The following is an 18,885-nucleotide window of genomic DNA, read 5'->3' as shown; positions in this document are numbered from 1 at the left end:
CCTTTCTTAACTTTGATACTATATCCACATCTGCCTTCCTCTCCTAATACTCCTCCCTCAATTATAGCATTTCTAAACGTTTCAGTTGCAGTAGGTGGCCCCGTTTAGTTGCTGTCTGTGATTCTGTCTCCTAGCGACTCCAAATAAGGACATTAGTCTCAGAATTGATTTCTCAGAACACTAAAGTTTCCAAACACCACCATTATACTTGTATGTATCCGCTGTGCTTTCATAAAAACTGTTATAAAACTTTTTTTTATCTCGATGTTCGAGTATTGGCTCACCCTAAATTTTACGTACTATCTATTTCCTTGCCAAACTCGAATCATAAATTTCTCAACCATTATCTAATCCAGTTCAACAATCAGAGAGTCAAATGACATATCACAGCTAAACCCTTTCTGATTTATCGAAACTATTACATTAATTTAATATATTACTTGGGCTTATTTCTACACAAAATACTAGCTATAAAATCCCTGCAAAGCCAAATATTATTTTAGTCTTAATTTTACATCCGTCCACCGCGTAAGTTTTAATTATGGCGGCGTGTCTACTGCTTAGTTCTCTGCTTGTGGTTTTGGCTTTAATCGGCAGTAGCAATGCGGCTCCCAATGGGCGTATTGTCGGTGGTGTCGATGCCGATATTGGACAATTCCCACACCAGGTCTCACTACAACGTGAAGACGGTTCACACACCTGTGGCGCTTCGATCATTAGCGAAAACTATCTTCTGACAGCGGCACATTGTGTTGTCGTTGGAAATGGCATTGAACCGTAAGTTCTCCAAAACATATTCGACTTCTAACACATGTCCACTTTACTAAGAATTCATTTGTCTCACACAAACTATACCCTTTAGCTATCCTGCTAAATACTTCCAAGTACGTGTGGGCAGTATTCAACGCACAGTCGGTGGACAACTGTTGAAGTTGAAACGCATCCTCGTCAATAAAGCTTATGGAAATTTCCTTAACGATGTAGCACTCTTAGAATTGGAGAAACCATTGGTCTTCACCGCAAACATACAAGCCATTGAATTGGCTGAAGAAGAGGTACCAACGGGAGAAGATGTTATAATCTCAGGTTGGGGACGCCTATACACCAACGGTCCGATCCCATATAGGATGCAGTGGAACACTTTAAAAGCGTTGACTGTGGATGAGTGTGAAGAGGCGATTGGCATGGGAGACGACAGCTTGATCTGTTTGGCTCATCAAGCTAACAATGGCGCTTGCAATGGTGACTCTGGTGGTCCAGCTACATATAAGGGTAAACTGGTGGGTGTGGCCGGTTTTGTAGTGAATGGCTGTGGTAGCACTTATCCAGATGGTTATGCTAAGGTGGCTTATCATCGCGAATGGATTCGTGAAAATACTGGCGTTTAAATTAAAAATTAGAAAAAGTTTAAAATAAAAAAGCTAGTAATAATGTCGAATGAATTTCGTTGAGTTAACCTTAATCATTTAAATTTCAAAACTGATTTATTGAGGCAGAATTTCCTGGAAATTGACCACCAGTTATGATGTAACATATCTGAGAGACAAATAAAATCATAAGCTTCTAATACTACGAAAATAATATTAAAACACCTCCATACCTCCATACATATATCTATATAGAAAGCTCTTCAAATACAACCCTTATTTATATTCAACTGAAATGAGTGCAGGCATAGTACTTCCCATCTCAAGTAGTATGTCCCTCATCTATTGAAAGCTTTTACAAACATCATTTCGACTTTTATGAAATTTCATTTAATTTGGACAGAGATCTCGGAATTTTGATTATTTTAATATATTTCATGTTTCAAAGAAGGTATTTTTATCATTCTTTTTTCTGCACCTCGAATATTCATTTAATCTTTTGAAATATTTACTTGACGTTTCGTGAAAATCCATACTCAATTTCTGATGAACGATTGTCCTTCGCAACGCAGCAGATAAATTTGACATAATCGCCACGCAGAATCGGGGATTCAAGCAACCGTTAATCGGTTTCGCACCACTTTTACTGTAGTGCATAATGCTCATCGGTATAGGCGCCGTACAGTGAGCAACGAAGACGCTTTTACTGCTTTCGGGCAAAGTTTTCAAGAAGATCCAAATAAAGGGTTTATCCGGAAAGTAATAGGACTGAGTCGGTTAAAAAAAAATATTGAACCAGTTATTCCAATTCTTTAAAAACTTTGCAAATAGGCTCCTTCTGCGTCGATGCAGCGCTGCCAGCGCGATTTCCAAGTATTTAAGGCGTGACGGAAGGCATCCTCCAGAATAACCTTGAGAGCCGAGGTGCATGCTGCTTGGATCCCCTCTGTCGTCTCAAAATGCTTGTCTTTCATCGGCCTTTTCAGGCAAGGAAACAAAGAATAATCCGGGGCCAGATCTGGGCTGTAGGGTCACTTTCACACGTGTTCAAATGTTCTTGGTACACTTCCACTCGCCGCAATTTCTGGTCGTCAGTAAGCCCTTTTGGGACCATCTTCGCGCACACCTTGTCCAAATATCATGAACCACAGATTTTGATAAATTAAACATCTGCGCAGTTAAACGAATACTTAGGTCTGTAAAACTTTGCGCACCCGAGTCACATTGTCGGTGTTTGTTGAAGTCGCAGATCTCCCAGCACGGTCTTCATCAGTGGCCTCCAAAAAGGCCTGGTTCCACCGAAACAGACCACTTCTTTCTAAAGGAACATCTGGGTAAGCCTGCTTGATCATATCAAACGTCTCTGTCGCAGATTTACCGAGTTTCACACAGAATTTAATTGCGTATCTATTCTCTAACGAACGTTTGTCCTGACTCTCCTGGTGCTCGAAGTCAACTGACTAGCCACCCTTTCGTTAGCTAAGGACGGCCTCTACCGAATCCAGTCGGTGCGCGCATGCTCCGAAGTACAGTCACGGGGGAAGGAAATGAGTTCTATCACTTTCCGGACAAACCCTGTAAGTCCCTCCGTCATCGGCTCCAACAAATTGTTATGGAAGATTTTGCAGAAAGATCTTGGAGCAAAGTTTTAAAGAAGATCCGAACGAGTCCATCCGTCATCGTGCACAATAATTAGAGCTGTGCCCATCGACTTTATGAAAGAATTTTTATAAGGATATTGAAGCAAAGTTTTAAAGAAGATCCGACGAGTCCATACGTCATCGCTCGTAACAATTACGGCTGTGCCCATCCTCTTTATGGAAGATTTAGCAGAAGGATATTGGTTTGTGAACTTACAAAATCCAACAAGTGCAAGAATTGAAAACGAACGACCATAAAGTGCGCGACATGTTCAGTGAATGGGGACCGAAAACGAGATGGCCACCGATCTTGACATTCACAAGAAAATTTCAATCAGCGACGAAGCTCACTTTGAGTGTGAACGTTAATAAACAAAATTATGGCATTTGGAGTGATGATAATCCACAAGTCATTGTTGAAATTTCGTTACTACATCTTCGAAAAGCCATTGTGTTTTATGGGCAGAGAGAACCCTTGGTCCATATTTCTTCAAAAATGAAGCTGTAATGCCACCATTATGTTACAGCCAATGGAGAATGCGATCATGGCTCATGTTTACTGACTTTGTCATGCCTGAATAAGATGATATTGATGTGGATGACTTTTGGTTCCAACAAGACGGCGCTTTCTGCCATTCAGCCAAAGAAGCAATGAATTTATTGTAGGAACATTTTGGTGAGCGCATTATCTCGCGTCGTGGGCCCGTCGTAAGGCCTTGAATATCGGGCGATTTAAAGCCGATAGACTATTTTTTGTATTGTTATGTTAAGTCGCTTTTGTACGCAGATAAGCCCGACACGATTGACGCCTTAGAAGGGAATATTCGGCGCGTTAACGCTAACATACGGCTTCAATTGCTAAAAAGGTGGTCGAAAATTAGCTAGATATTATTAGAGCCGGGAATATCACAACAACCTACTGAGAGTGCAACATTTTTTAATTTTTTACAGCCAGTTTCCGGGAGACCTTCAGAAACGTCTTTTACTATTACCATGCAATGTTAAGATTGCTGCCAAAAAATACTCGCTTATTTTAACAACTAAGTATGATAGATTCCAGCTAACAAATAAAAAATAGTATTTTAAAAATTTTTATATATCGGAATCTTTATAACGGTTATCTTTTAGAAAATTATATAACGATGGTTTATATTGAGCAATTTTAATCTTAAGAGACCTGCAAATCCATGTATACTACTACAAGTATATTACTGGTAAATACGGTCAAATTGATATCAGTGGGCAATTTAGATAGCTAATAATGGCATAATAAAAGCTTTCGCCTATAATCGCGAACATTATGCTACATGTTATGGAATTTCATTAGATTTGAGTTAGAAATTTCAGTTGATTTTTAAACCTTCGCTGAGTCTGTTGCAATAATGCCGACACGCCACAATTTACTCGTAACCACCTGCCTTTTGGCACTTACCCTTATTAGCAGCAGCTACGCAGCTCCCAATGGGCGTATTGTTGGCGGAGCTGATGCAGATATTGGGCAATTCCCCCATCAGGTCTCACTACAACGGGAAGACGGTTCACACACCTGTGGCGGTTCGATCATTAGCGAAAACTATGTTATTACGGCGGCGCATTGTGTTGTCGTTGGTAATGGCATTGAACCGTAAGTTGACCTAATTCAATATAAAAAGCTACAGCTAGAAGAAGCTTAGTCAAACATTAATTTTTTATGCAGTTATCCAGCTAGATATTATCAAGTACGTGTGGGCAGTATCCAACGCACACTCGGTGGACAACTGTTGAAGTTGAAGCGCATCATCGTCCATAAAGGTTATGGTAATTTCCTGAATGACATAGCTCTCTTGGAATTGGAAAAACCATTGGTCTTCACCGAAAATATACAACCCATTGAGTTGGCCGAAGAGGAAGTACCCTCTGGTGAGGATGTTATCATCTCAGGTTGGGGACGTCTGTCCACGAGCGGTCCGATCCCTAATAGGATGCAGTGGAACACATTAACAGCACTGAACACCGAAGAGTGTGAGGAAGCAATACAGATGGGTGATGACTCTTTAATATGTTTGGCTCATAATCCTAATAATGGTGCTTGCTTTGGTGATTCTGGTGGTCCAGCTACATACAAGGGTAAATTGGTGGGTCTCTCCAATTTCGTGTACAACGGCTGTGGTAGTGAAAATCCCGACGGTTACACTAAGGTGGCTTATGCAGATCATCGTGAATGGATTCGAGAAAATGCGGGTGTATGAAATCAATGACTTTGTGAGAAATATGAGAAAAAAATGTTTTTAAATATTTAAAAAATAAAGTTTTATTTGAAATGTAACTTATATACCTTAAGAAACATCCCTTATTTAGATCTTTCGAATATGGTATATATTTAACAGAATAAAAAATCAGTATTCGAATTATAATCTTGGATTGAGATCGATACCAATAACCAAGGTTGCATAAGTTGACGAAAATACATACTTACGTTGAAATATTTTTAGCGCCGAAACTGAAACAGAAAGCAGAGAAGACGCAAATAAGATCACGGGACCAAAAAGTTAACTTAATGAATGTCACATACAAGGAAAGCTGAAACAGAAACCATAAAGATCAAAGCAGAAACACAACAGAACAGAGTAGAATAACAACAGAAATGTGTGCAACAAAAACAGAAACAGAATAAAAACTAAGAAAAAAAAAGAACAGAAAATTAAAAATTTTTAATTGTTACAAATTTGAAGAATGTTAAACGTTTCTTTCCTATTCCACTCACACAGTCAGGGTTTGCGAAATTAATTACTTACAAGGTTTTCCTTGGTAAACATTAGTAAAATGTTTATATTGAAAGAGATGTCTTTAAAATCTTATTCTTATATTTAATAGCTGTTTTTCCCCAAAAAATACCTCAATATCGAGATTCTAATTTGGCTTGACCAAAACAGAAGCAGAAACAGAAACATAAATTATTTAATAATTGATTCAAATTTACAATTATTCTTTACTTTTCCACTAAAAGCATTCGCAATACAAAATTTTAAGAAGCTAATTCCTTTTGAGGTATTCCAGATGGTAAACTTTAGTAAAAAATAGGTTTACATAGAGTGAGAAACCTTTAAAGTCAAAATCTACTATCAAATATCTTTTCTGAGTAGTAAGTCTCAATGGCGAGAAGCAAAGTTGGATTGGATTTGAGGGTCTTTATAATAATATAATAATAAATCGAAGATTAGAAGATGAATGTACCTAAAGAGACACCCAATAAAGACATCTTTAACAAACCTTCAACTATCTCTTAGCTACTTCGCGGATACAAATCCCATCTTCCTTATATATACATAAGATCATAAAATGATGATTACGTCAATAGACGTGTCATGACCTGCATATCCATTAACAATAAAAAGTCAATGCAAAAGTCTCCACTAAAGTCGTGTATCTTTACCTGTGAGGTGCAATACTCTGTTATGTGTACATATGTATATGAATATTTTCTCATTGAAGCATTTTTTTCAATTTCGCATTTGTAAGGCCTCGTAATTATTTTATCAGCTCCGCTGCGCTTTACTCACTCTAGATAGCTGCAGACGCAATCAAAATCTAAACTCATCATATGCTAGAAAATTCGATTTCATTTATTACACAATTAGCATAGCGAAATGGAAAGTAAGAAAATTATGCAGCTACAAAGAAAAGTTATAACAGCGAACGTGTTCGTCATCTTTCGTATGCACAGCTTATGTAATGATCTTGATCTTTTTGGATCGTTGCACTAATTGAAATGAGTTTCTGCTGTTTAGAGATCCTGCTTAGCCTAGACACATACAATATAATAGATCGAAGTGGAAAGAGTAAAGAGGCGAGTAAAGATAATTAAAGTCTGCGAATTGTCCGTAGAAAGCCAAAGGTAATAGAGAAAACGACGTAAGTTTGAAGGAAAAAGAGGTATTACTTTAGACATATGTGCGATAATTATCCGATTTTAAACGAGATAAACGTATGTGGAAAGTATTGGTCTAAGATAGCAGTTGTGCGCATATAAAAAATTAAACTCTCATATTTAATATTGTTCAGTTTACGATATTATTAACAACCTCTTCCTCTCGTGCTGTCGATATTGTTATCTTGCTTAGCATACAGACTAACGTTTTTCTGAAATTTCTTCGAAGCTTAATGAATATTTAATATTTGTCCTGGAAAGACTTTCCAGTCATAACCAGTAACGACAATATTTTTTAATAAGGTGATCTCTAGTCTTTTACGCAATTTGCTCGATAGATCTACTACTGTAGCCAACGCAGTTTGAGAAACCGGTGGTTTATGAACATAATGCTGCTTTAACAGCTTATCCATCGATACACAGATTTTTTGGCCTCTGACCCAACTATTACTAGTAACCCAATCCAACGACGGTAACTTCAGCTCGTCTGATTTTTTTTGGCATTTATCCACTTGGGTTAAAGTTATTACTCATTGATGAAGTTCCATACAGTAGCAATTATAAAGGGTGATCCGAGTTCCCTTAAATTTTTAAAGAAAAAACACGGAAACCTCAAACTCAATGGGGAATGTTTATTATCATTCGAAAGAACATTCTTTGGCATTTATTTTTTTAGGATTATCTTTTTCAAATGTTGGTCGTGGCTACGTGTCAGACGGTCCATCCATTGAGTTCAAATTTCGATGACTCTACTGGTAACTATCGAATGGCATGCGTAATGTTTTGCTCCAACACCTGAATCGAAGAGAGATTACTATTACCGCAAAGATTTTACCTATCCCCACAGCAAATAGTCTAACGGTGTTATATCACACGACCCTGATGGCCAATCGACAGGCCCCAAACGTGAAATTATCCGCTCACCAAAGTGTTCTCGCAATAAATCCATTGAATGATGCGATGTGTCGGAAGTGACGCCTTCTTGTTGAAACCAAATGTCGCCGAGATCACGAACTTCATTTTCAGGCATTAAATAGTCGGTTATCATGGCGCTATAATGGTCGCCATTGGCGGTTACGTTCTCGCCAGTATCATTTTTGAAGAATTATAGACCGATGATTCTCATGAACCAAACCAAACCGTCGGCTTTTATGGATAAAATGACAGCTCTTGGATCTCTTTGGGTTGCTCTCTGTCCCAAATGCGGCAATTTTGTTTGTTTACATACCAATTGAACCAGAAATCTCTGAACAAAATTTGGCTCTAAAATCTCGGATCTTCTTGGCACTTTTCAAGAGCCAATAGAGCAAATGGATGTTGCTTGGGAAGGTCGAACGACTTCAGTTCAGTTCGACGGAAAAAGCGCCAAGTCGTTCCATACGTCACGTTGTCAAAAAAAAGCTATTGAAAAAAGTACCTCTTCTTCTAATTTCCAACCCAATCCCGTCTAAGTCGGAAATTACCTAAGTCCCGTAACGATTATATCCGCCAGTCGAGTGTCATTTTCAATTAAGAAACGGCTTATTTTATTTATTATTGTTTCAAAACCTTAAAGTAATCATTCCAATTTCTATATGACAGGAGCTCAATTCACTTGTTCTAAGAGCGAACCTCGATTTCAATTGTGTTTGAATGTTGACAATTTTTAAACTGGATATTCTCAACCTTTAACCCTTTTATTAAATCGATTTTTTTATTAAATAAGTTTCCTTCCTTTTTCAGCATTCGTTTGACATTCTGTGGAGCTTCTTCAATAGAATTTTCGTGCAGATTGGTGTTAGCTGGCATTAAACAATATGATTCTGCGGACCGCGTATATTTGCATATTCCTCCTTTACTCCTATCATTGCCTAGCACAATCCACAAATGAGCTTGATGCAGCACTGCCCGAACCACGTGCTTACATACCCGATTCACAGTATTTGGACTTTGTCTACCATGATCATGATGAGTTGACAAGATTTCTGAGGTAAGTCTAAGCCTACAAATACCTAAATTGATATCGATAAATAATATTTAAATAACTGCTACTCCTAACCTCATTCAGGTAGGTTTATAAACATTAGTAAGACTTCAAAGGTTTACAACGATTTCATGAAAGTAGTATTATAACTATAGGTAGTCTAATATATTTTACAAAAATTTTCTTCATCTTGACCAGACGAGAACAGTAAGAGAGATTGACAAGTGACGGAAATTTTTTGCTAGCGGACTTTGGTTAAGTCTCAATTTTAGGTTAGATTACGTCTTTAGATTCCAGAACCCAACACATTTGTAATCGACCTGTACTTCAATCAACTCTTACGACCAGAGCATTTTCTACCAAATACAGAAAGAAAAGTTTCAGGCCCATAATCGATCTGGCAGTGATCACCTCGGAGTCTGAGATATTTTCTTTACTATCTGCGGCAGTACAAAATCGGTCTCTTGCAAGCTATAGACAGCGGACTCGTGTAATTTTTAATAAACTTCGAATCTAAATTTATTACTTTCTCCTAACACCCTTTATAATGGACTTAGCTCAAAGTATTGATAAGTGAATACCAATAATCCCCAACGACTGAAGATTCTCAACGACTGAAGATCCTCAACTTAAAAATTTTATTACTGACCAACTTCCGTTACATATAAATCTCCGCAAAACGAGAGAAAAAGTGGAGACCCGAATGATTACTCATTCTTCTAACCTCACACACTTTTTGCACTTTCAGAGCGACAAGCGCCCGCTATCCCAACCTAACAGCACTTTACTCTATTGGCAAATCGATACAGGGGCGAGATCTCTGGGTTATGGTGGTATCTTCCTCACCCTACGAACATATGATCGGTAAACCGGATGTGAAATATGTGGGCAATATCCATGGCAATGAGCCGGTGGGTCGTGAGTTGCTGCTGCATCTCATACAGTATTTTGTGACGAGCTATAATACCGATCAGTATGTGAAATGGCTGCTGGACAATACACGCATACACATCATGCCGTCAATGAATCCGGATGGATTTGCGGTTTCTAAGGAGGGCGCCTGTGATGGCGGCCAGGGCAGGTGAGCACCAGCAGTAATAGTTGTTGCTATTATGAGTCAATATTATAACTTTTTCAGGTATAATGCCCGAGGTTTCGATTTGAATCGCAACTTCCCTGACTACTTTAAGCAAAATAATAAACGTGGACAGCCCGAAACTGATGCAGTAAAGGATTGGATATCGAAAATACAATTTGTCTTGAGTGGCAGTTTGCATGGCGGCGCTTTAGTGGCGAGTTACCCCTATGACAACACGCCAAACTCTAGTAAGTATATAACAAGTTCGCTATTTTTGAGGGGTTAACGAGTAGAAAAATACTGAAAATGTATAGTGACTTCGAAATACAAGCTTTGAACTTCTTTTTTAAGAAATAGGATTAGATTAAGGAACACAAATTACCCACTTTGACACATAGAAGATTAACAGAGACCCAACTAAATTGTTTTATTGAGGCTTTTAAATCATCGCTAGGAGAAAAAATCCGAATGCCGGTTTCAGAAGTAGTCTGTATTAGAACTTCACTTTTTATGATTTGTGGCATTAATCCTTTTGAGAATAACTCTGTGACACAGCCCTATGAACTACTTTCTTCTTCCTTACTGGCGTAGACACGATTAACGCGGTTAACAGCGCGCCAGTCGTTTCTTCTTTTCACTACGTGGCGCCAATTGGATATTCCAAGCGTAGCCAGATCCTTCTCCACCTGGTCCTTCCAACGGAGTGGAGGTCTTCCTCTTCCTCTGCTTCCTCCGGCGGGTACTGCGTCGAATACTTTCAGAGCTGGAGTGTTTTCGTCCATCCGGATGACATGACCTAGCCAGCGTAGCCGCTGTCTTCTAATTCAATGTCGTCATATATCTCATACAGCTCCATACATATTTCCGGCCCGGCGAAGTTGTTTAGCCTCAACCCATTTGGGAATGTTTCATCGTGGAGGCTGAATTTACCGACCGTTGTGCCAAAGATACCTTCTTTGCCCATCCTGGCGTTAAAGTCGCCAAGCACGATTTTCCGGGTGGCGGGGGCAGCTCTCATAGGTGCGCTCCAAGCGCTCATAGAAGACATATTTGGTCACATCGTCCTTCTCTTTCGTCGTGGCATGGGCGCAAATCAGCGATATGTTGAATAACTTCGCTTTTTTTCCGGGAACTTCAACCAGCTGGGCAGCGGCATCTTCCCAATTAAGGGACCGGACATTCCAGGTGCATGCCCTTAAATCATAGTCCTTATTGTCTTTGCTGTGGTCGTCATCAAAATGAAGGTTTCTCGTCCGACGCTGTTGCTTCCTTTTCATTGGGGACGTTTTTACGTGGCGGGTCCTAAATCCAGCGCACAACACTAGGGAGGGATGGTTCGCCTTCCTACTTTAGTTTGCCTTCAAACGGATGTTCTTTGATTACCCAGAGGATACTTGGTCTAAGACCGGAAGTCTTGAGTTACTCCGTAGTGAATGGAAATCAGAGAACTTTCCTCACTTGCGTAAACTTCTATATATGACTCCATACTCCCAGAATCAACTGACGTTGGAGTTGAATCTAACAGCTCAAAATGTTTTACTTAAACTCGACAAGAGTAAGCTGAACAATTCTTGGACCTATGCAAACCAATTCACTCGTCCTGGCTTACAACCCGTTAGAACGAATTATTTAATGGAAGCATAAAACCAACAAAGAGGAACTTTAGGGCTTTTCCTTGAAGAACTTTGTATTTAGACCCAACTGTAAATAAGTCAATCTCATAGTACCCTGAACTCAACGAAAATCCAAAAACTGCATTCCTGGTCATCGCAATATATAATACCACTACATCGCTCTCATCCTCTCTCGTCACCACATCACTTATAATTGGCACATTTATTTGTATATTTTAAATTTTACCGATCAATAAATTTGTATTACCAACTTCCTTTCCTATTCCCTACCAACAACATGGCTGCTCAAAGGAATTTGTCGATCGTCGGCTTTGTGCGCGAGTGAGTAGCTCTCAGTTCCAATTTGCGAGCGGTTCTTCTAAAAATTTAATCATATGATGACCCATTAAAAACTATACAAATACAAAAATGTTCAACAACTTTTCTCTCTTTTCCACCTTTTCCTTAACACCAACATGTCCCCTGGGCGTAGTGTTCCAAACGTACTCGGCGGCCCCGTCACTCACACCGGACGATGACATCTTCAAGCATTTATCACTCGTCTATGCGAAGAATCACGCGAAAATGTCACGTGGTGTGGCTTGTAAATCGGCTACACCCGCCTTTGAGAATGGCATTACGAATGGCGCTGCCTGGTATCCACTCACCGGTGGCATGCAGGATTACAACTACGTTTGGTACGGTTGCATGGAGGTAACGCTGGAAATCTCATGCTGTAAATATCCACCTGCGTATGAGTTGAAAAAATACTGGGAGGATAATCAGTTGGTGAGTATGAATTTAAGAGTACTTAAATATAAATAAAAACATAAATTTTTAAACTCCGCAGTCCATGATCAAATTTTTGGCTGAGGCTCATCGTGGTGTGCAAGGATTCGTGTTGGATCCCACAGGTACGCCTATTGAACGCGCCTCGCTAAAGATTAAAGGACGTGATGTCGGTTTCCAGACGACCAAGCATGGCGAGTTCTGGAGAATATTGCTGCCCGGTTACTATAAATTAGAGGTGAGTAAGCTACGAGTTGCCGTATTCCTTCGGATATATTGAAGGAATATATGGAATAGTATATTTATTTGTAACAGTGAGAAGAACTGTTAAACCAAGTAGTGTTAGTTTAGTTCCATCGATATCGAGCTCTGGATATAAGTCAGTAAGCTCCTTTGTCTCGTAATTCGAGGGTGGTTCGTTAAGTACTTCCACTTAAGAATTGCTGCCGAGTAGTATACATTCGGTGACGACTATATCCATTTCAGTCGAATCCGAATCAGAGTTGTATTTTGATCTTCTGTAGATTCGGGCGTATCCGAGGATTCGGAAAAAGGAAAAAAGAGTATGGTCTTAGATTATTTCCGCCCCGGTTTACCGAAAACAGCTACCACAGGATAACATAAAAAAGAGCTGGTTACGAGCAGCTTCAAAGAAGACGAAGATCTTCCTATCCGACGGAGAGGGGATAGCCACCGTTTTGTGGAACTCACAAGGTACAGGGTTTGTCTGGAAGGTAATATGACTGATTTTCTTCTGCCGCGACTTTACTTCGGATCATGCGCGGACAGACTGGATTCGGTAGAGAGCGTTATATAAGCTAGCTAACGAACGAGCGGCTGGTCAGTCAGCACCTGGAGAGTCAGGACAAACATTTTCGCGCGACGTATTGTGGGTGGGTTTCGGTAGCACCAGGCATTTTTGGAGGGCCTGGAAGAGGTCGCTGATGAATGATCCAAAGTAAAAACGATGATGATTGTATTTTTTGACATAAACGACATCGTCCACCATGAATTTGTTCCTCCTGGACAAACCGTCAATGCCAAGTTTTACGTGGAAGTCCTCAAGAGACTCATACGAAGAGTCAGTCGGGTTCGACGAGACATCGCAGTCCTATTAATTTTCGGACAAATCCTGTATCAAGCTATGCTTTGAAATAAGTCAGAATTTTTTCAAAATTTTGCATTTTTGTTTGATGTTTCAAGCACTGATCGGGCCGTCTTCGTACTTTAAAATCCTCTAAGATATCGTAAACATATGTATTTCACTGTAATTAACCATAACACAACTCCCGTTATTATATGTATTTCTGCTTCACACATTTTATTACCTTTCTTAGGTCTTTGCCGAGGGTTACGCACCACGTGAGGTGGAATTCATTGTTGTCGAACAACATCCAACCCTGCTAAATGTCTCATTGACCCCCTCAAAGGTGAGTGAACATTCGTTTTTTTTCTATATATTTTTCTATGCCCATAAATTATATTTTTATACTTTGTAAATGTAATAAATATCTATATTGAATATAACCGCTGAAAACTAGCAAAAAATGCAACTGCATGCTGCACTTAAGTAAATATATATATAGTCATACTTGTATATAATTATATTCATTTTTATCGTATTTAACTACACTATAATGTGGCAACAATATTTTTCTCTTTTTTTATATATTTATTCCACTCCTCTTATGTATTTCTGGAACACTTTTGAATTTCACAATAATTAATATTATTATTGGTTTTTGGGATTTATTTTTGAAATATATTGCGTTTTCAGCTACTTGCTTCACCACCACCAACAATAACAACAACTGCGAGATATGATTTAACAACAATTTGGGGCACTAGTAGTGGTGATAAAGATAGAATAATATTTCCTATTAATTAATTACGTTTTAAGCCTTAGATAGAAGAAAAAACTTTTGAAAAAAAATTAAATTAATTTTTCTTGTTAAATCTTCGGTGTAACTAAAAGTGTAAATAAATATTTTTTAAGGTTGAAGAAAACTTATTTTTATAAGCTAATCTAGAATTACTATATGAGTTGGTACATTTTAGTCTCGAAGTATTATCAAATGCACAATTTCCAAGCAAATAGCAACCTGCGGTGGGTCTAGCATAGTGAAAATCTTCTCATCTAGCAACACTACTGATGTGAGCATTACTGTGAACTCAAAGCAGAATGTCTAGTTTTTTGTTCCCTAACCCCTACCCCAATAGCGAAGTGTTAATCAAAACACGTTTATCACTTTGCCACTAAATTGACCTTTCTATACGTTGTGACAAAAAAGTACACGGAAACTGTAAATAAAATGCAAAATATTTAATTAATCATCAATATTTTTTTTGTTGCTTTCAAAGTAATCCCCACCAGATGTAATACACTTATGCCAAGGATATTCGATCGATTAGAAACAGGTTCCACCTAACGGCAATTTCAGTTTGGGGAACAAGAAAAAATCACACGGAGCCAATTCAGGTGAATACGGTGGTTGATCGATGGTTTTCATTGCGCTTTTGGCTTTAAATTCAGTCAAAATCGTTGCTCGATGCGATGGTGCATTATCCATAATGGTGTAAAATTCATAAATTATTCTTTCACAATTCCAGCCGTTTACGACAGAGAACTCCTTATTGACCGTCTGTCCCTCCGGAACAAATTCATGATGCATCAAACCACGAATATCGAAAAAAATAATGAGCATCACCTTGATTTTTCAGTTAAGCATGTCCAAAGAATACTCTTTTTGAAAAAAATTCAGCTTTGTCGAGCAAAATATCCACCAAAATCATTCGAACGAACTCGTGAGAGATGCCAAGCTCTCTTGCCATTTCTCCAACACTTGCCAACGATTTTCAAGCACCATGTCCTTCACTTTTTTATAGTTTTCATCAGTTGAAGAGGTCGTCGAGAACGAGGCATGTCTTCAAGGATCTCTCAATCGTTTTTGAAGGCTTTGTACCACTCGTAGGCTTGTGTTTTTGATATAACTTTGATATAACTTTTTTGATATAATATCCGAGGAATTTAATTAGATTTTCCTGGTGCTTTTTTGTCACAATCTATATACACAATTGCAAAAACTCTTACGATATGTCGATATCTACAATTTTGGGCGTAACTGCTCCCATATATGCCATTCTTTAAAAATGAGAAACGCTTTATGTAATTTTATATTTTCGAAAATGTTTGATTCCGAGAAAACGATCAAGAAAAGCATTGGTGGAAACAATAGAATGAACTTTAGGAATGTAGCATAACTTTGGGAACCAATTTTATTTAATTGATAACACTCACATACATACTATATGAACTTAGAATTGAGAAAATCACGAGGGTTTTTTTTAGACGTGTGGTTTTCAATGAGGCAATCCTTTTTCGAAATTGGTCTTTTTGTCAGCTGTTCCTTGACTTATACCATTTTAGTTTGCCATTTCATAATATACAGACTTACTCAGGAACAACGTTTACAAATCGGGCAAATTTATTACTAAAATATTGGTTCGGTTCGAGCGATGCATCACGCGCTTCATTAAATATGCGGTCGACATAATCGCTCAGCAGAGTCGGCAATTCGTGTAAATTTCGCAGAAGAATTCGAATCGAACAACCATAAAGTGCGCTGCACGTAATCTTACTGTCAAAGGGGAACGCTGTAGAGCCATGATTAACGACTTTTCAGTACCAGAAATGGAAGATGTTGATGTGGACGGCATTTGGTTCGAACAAGACGACACTATTGCAATACAGCCAACGAAACAATCAATTTATTGAATGAAACTTTGGCTGAGCGCATTATCTCGCGTCGTGGGCCTGTGCCCTGACATTCAAAATGGTGCGATTAAGACCGCTGAATTATCGGGGTTTTCCATAGAGACGCTACAAAAGTAGACCGATAGGAACAGCAAACGATGCCGTATTTTTTCCCGCTCTTTTGTCATTTCTCTTCAGCAAGTTTTGCAATTTCATACTGGAAAGACAAACGATCCAACAATGAGTCGAAATTACTAAAATTTACTACCGAAATTCGGAGTCAGTGGCCTCAACTTTAATAGCGGGTTTTTTTAATAAGAGCGCTACATAAGTTTTTTTTTTGTAATAAAACAAAAAGAGAAAAATTCTTTATTCCTGTGAAATTACCTTCGTACTCATTGTCACCATTGCATTCCGAAAACATTACGGTTTGGTGCGGTTTATAGGCCGGCGGTGTCATTGGGCCGTACTTCTTCCGTGATGATCAAGACCGACACGTTACAGTAAATGGGAATTGCTACCGTTCAATGAGAATAATAACCAAATATTTTTGGCCCGAATTGGATGATATGGCCATGGACAATATATGGTTCCAACAGGACAGCGCCACAAGCCGCAAGCGAATGTCAGAATCAATTTATTGAAAACCAAGTTTGGTAAACGTGTTATCTCACGAAATGGCCCAGTCAATTGACCGCCTCGGTCGTGCTTAGACTGTTTCCTCTGGGGCTATGTCAAGTCTATGCCAACAAGCCAGCGACGATTGATGAACTTAGTACGAATATCGAACGTGAAATTGAAGCAGTATCGGCCGAGTTATGCTTGAAAACCGTCGAAAATTGGTTTCAGCTTCGGGACTTCTGCAAGCGTGCCCGTGGAGGACATGCAAATACTTTTGTAGCGCTCTTGTTGAAAAATTTTTATTGAGGTTATGTGAAGACGCTTTTCTCAATAGATAAACTGGAGACGGTTGTTGTTTAAAAGAGAATATTCGGCGCGTTACTGCTGACATATGGCCCAAATCGCTCCATAATGTGGTCAAAAATTGATCCTCTCGGCTTAGATTTATTCAAGCGAGTCTCTAATGACTTCGGTCATTTTCCCGAAATTATTTTTAAAACATAATGGCAACCTCTTATCGTTATAATAAAGCTGTATTCTTAAATTATCTGCACTTTGTTTCTTTTTGAAAACCACAAGTTTAAAATAATACCGTTACAAAAAATAGTTTGCTTGAATGTATAAATATTATTAGAAGGACTCCTTTTTCTTAAGTTGCTCGACCTCAGTAAAATAGCAGACCTCTTGCAAATAAGCAGTAAAAATTTTAATTTCGAACTGATTTCTCAAAAAATTATCAAATTTAGAAATTTTTATTAATATAATAATTATTTTTATTTCTTAATGCTTATTTATAAAAATTACGAACCATCCGATTTAGATACTTTGTTAAAATTTTATTTTTTTTTGCTAATTTTTTTCTCTAAAACTATTTTTGTTCTAAAACAAATACGATCATTACTAGTTATTTTTCGTAAATATGCTACTTTTTAGAAAAATGTGTATTCTTTCAATATTATTTTGAGGTTAAGGTCTTTTTGAAACAAAATTTAGATATTAAACCATTTTTATTTGCTCTGTGCTGGTACTGGATAAACTGCTTGTAACACGCCCCCTCCTCCAAAACACTCCTACGCAATTGTAGTATCTATGAGTAAGTATTTTAGAAAACAATTTAAAGCAAATCTCATATAAGTACTTGCGAAAACATATTAACTACACTTTTTTATATAAATTACTTAATTAAAGTAAATAAATATTTTCTCAATTATTTTCAAATAATTTAATATTTTTGCTAAGCTTTTAACAGTAACTAATATTTTTGAAAATAATAATTTTTAATAAAATTTTAATAGCTTCTTCACATAAATATTATTTATTAAACTTTGAAATTTTATTGTAAATATGTCATTCCATTAATTATGCATTTACATATACATTTACTAAAACAAAAAAAAACTTGCACGCAATTTCGCTCCTCATCACATCTGCACAACCGCAAACCACATTTTTCGCCACTTCACCAAAAATAAATCATAAATCACTCATAACATTTCTCACAGTGTACATTCACGCCTTACACAAAGCATTGCATACTTTACGGCACTCGCGCACACAGCATGACTCAAACGCTTCATTCTCACAAAAATTTTACTTGTACCGCCTATGCCCCTCTCATATAACAATTGTCTCTTCTCCCTCTTCAACTTTTCGCAGCGCAACGAAGGCACTACGGTACCCTTCTATCGCCCCTTACCGATACCACAACAGCATTATCGTCCCTCTAGCCCGACCTACAGCGACAGCGGCATTTTCTCCACCATCAGTAGTGGCCTTAACAGTTTGTACTCGAATATTTTCGGCTGATCTTTGCTCTCTTGACTCGCCCTCTTCGTCGATATGAAACTGGCCTTTCTGCTGTTGACCTTCCTCATCGTAATCACCGTTATTCACATCGCCAGCCGTGCGGATTTCGATTCACCACAGTGAGGTTGGTAGACGCCAACGCAGCAGGGCGTGTGGGAAGAGCAGTGGCGAGAGCAATGCACGACTCTTAGGGGTAGTAACGTACAAAATAAGCAAATAAGTTGTATGAATTTTAATCAAATGAAAAGAAAATACATTAAATGTGAAGAGGAGAGTGAACAGTGAAAATACACTGCCTGCATAGCGTAATGGTACATTCGATATACCTGCATTGTTCTATTAAATCT

General features: G+C 38.2%; 3 protein-coding genes across 6 annotated transcripts in view; all 3 read left to right on the top strand.

The window, feature by feature from the left end:
- Positions 1-18,885, top strand: part of LOC126760752 (carboxypeptidase D) — a 53,030-nt gene extending 34,145 nt beyond the window's left edge. Inside the window, exons 3-11 of one of the 3 annotated variants that reach the window (XR_007667245.1) lie at positions 8,637-8,883; positions 9,626-9,958; positions 10,016-10,198; positions 11,864-11,910; positions 12,062-12,357; positions 12,419-12,595; positions 13,695-13,787; positions 14,135-17,825; positions 18,389-18,488. Coding sequence is in view for 2 of the 3 variants with exons in the window: in XM_050476630.1 (XP_050332587.1) it covers positions 8,711-8,883; positions 9,626-9,958; positions 10,016-10,198; positions 11,864-11,910; positions 12,062-12,357; positions 12,419-12,595; positions 13,695-13,787; positions 18,389-18,538 (1,452 nt within the window). In the remaining variant the exon portion in view is untranslated. Of the gene's footprint in view, positions 1-8,636; positions 8,884-9,625; positions 9,959-10,015; positions 10,204-11,863; positions 11,911-12,061; positions 12,358-12,418; positions 12,596-13,694; positions 13,788-14,134; positions 17,826-18,388 lie in introns of all 3 variants that reach the window. The other 2 variants (XM_050476630.1, XM_050476631.1) reach the window with 2 other exon arrangements.
- On the top strand, positions 522-1,758 carry LOC126760756 (serine protease SP24D-like). Of its 2 annotated transcripts, XM_050476635.1 has the most exons (3): positions 522-777; positions 863-1,424; positions 1,497-1,758. In XM_050476635.1, the coding sequence occupies exons 1-2, from the start codon at positions 542-544 to the stop codon at positions 1,386-1,388; spliced, it is 762 nt and encodes a 253-aa protein (XP_050332592.1). In that variant the 5' UTR covers positions 522-541; the 3' UTR covers positions 1,389-1,424; positions 1,497-1,758. The 2 variants fall into 2 exon arrangements, with proteins under 2 accessions (XP_050332592.1, XP_050332591.1); XM_050476634.1 differs by lacking the exon at positions 1,497-1,758 and having other exon boundaries at positions 863-1,442.
- Positions 4,381-5,312, top strand: LOC126760753 (serine protease SP24D-like). The gene is made up of 2 exons (XM_050476632.1): positions 4,381-4,631; positions 4,704-5,312. Exons 1-2 carry the CDS (start codon positions 4,390-4,392, stop codon positions 5,233-5,235), a joined length of 774 nt encoding a protein of 257 aa, XP_050332589.1. The 5' UTR covers positions 4,381-4,389; the 3' UTR covers positions 5,236-5,312.

This window comes from Bactrocera neohumeralis, chromosome 5, assembly GCF_024586455.1.
Source record: "Bactrocera neohumeralis isolate Rockhampton chromosome 5, APGP_CSIRO_Bneo_wtdbg2-racon-allhic-juicebox.fasta_v2, whole genome shotgun sequence".
Classification (NCBI taxonomy): Eukaryota; Metazoa; Arthropoda; class Insecta; order Diptera; family Tephritidae; genus Bactrocera; species Bactrocera neohumeralis.
This window is presented reverse-complemented; position numbering and strand designations above follow the sequence as displayed.

Coding starts and splice junctions, on each gene's coding strand:
- LOC126760756 (XM_050476635.1), top strand. CDS start 542: ATGGCGGCGTGTCTACTGCTTAGTTCTCTGCTTGTGGTTTTGGCTTTA. Junction 778..862: donor GTTGGAAATGGCATTGAACC/GTAAGTTCTCCA, acceptor TATACCCTTTAG/CTATCCTGCTAAATACTTCC.
- LOC126760753 (XM_050476632.1), top strand. CDS start 4,390: ATGCCGACACGCCACAATTTACTCGTAACCACCTGCCTTTTGGCACTT. Junction 4,632..4,703: donor GTTGGTAATGGCATTGAACC/GTAAGTTGACCT, acceptor TTTTTTATGCAG/TTATCCAGCTAGATATTATC.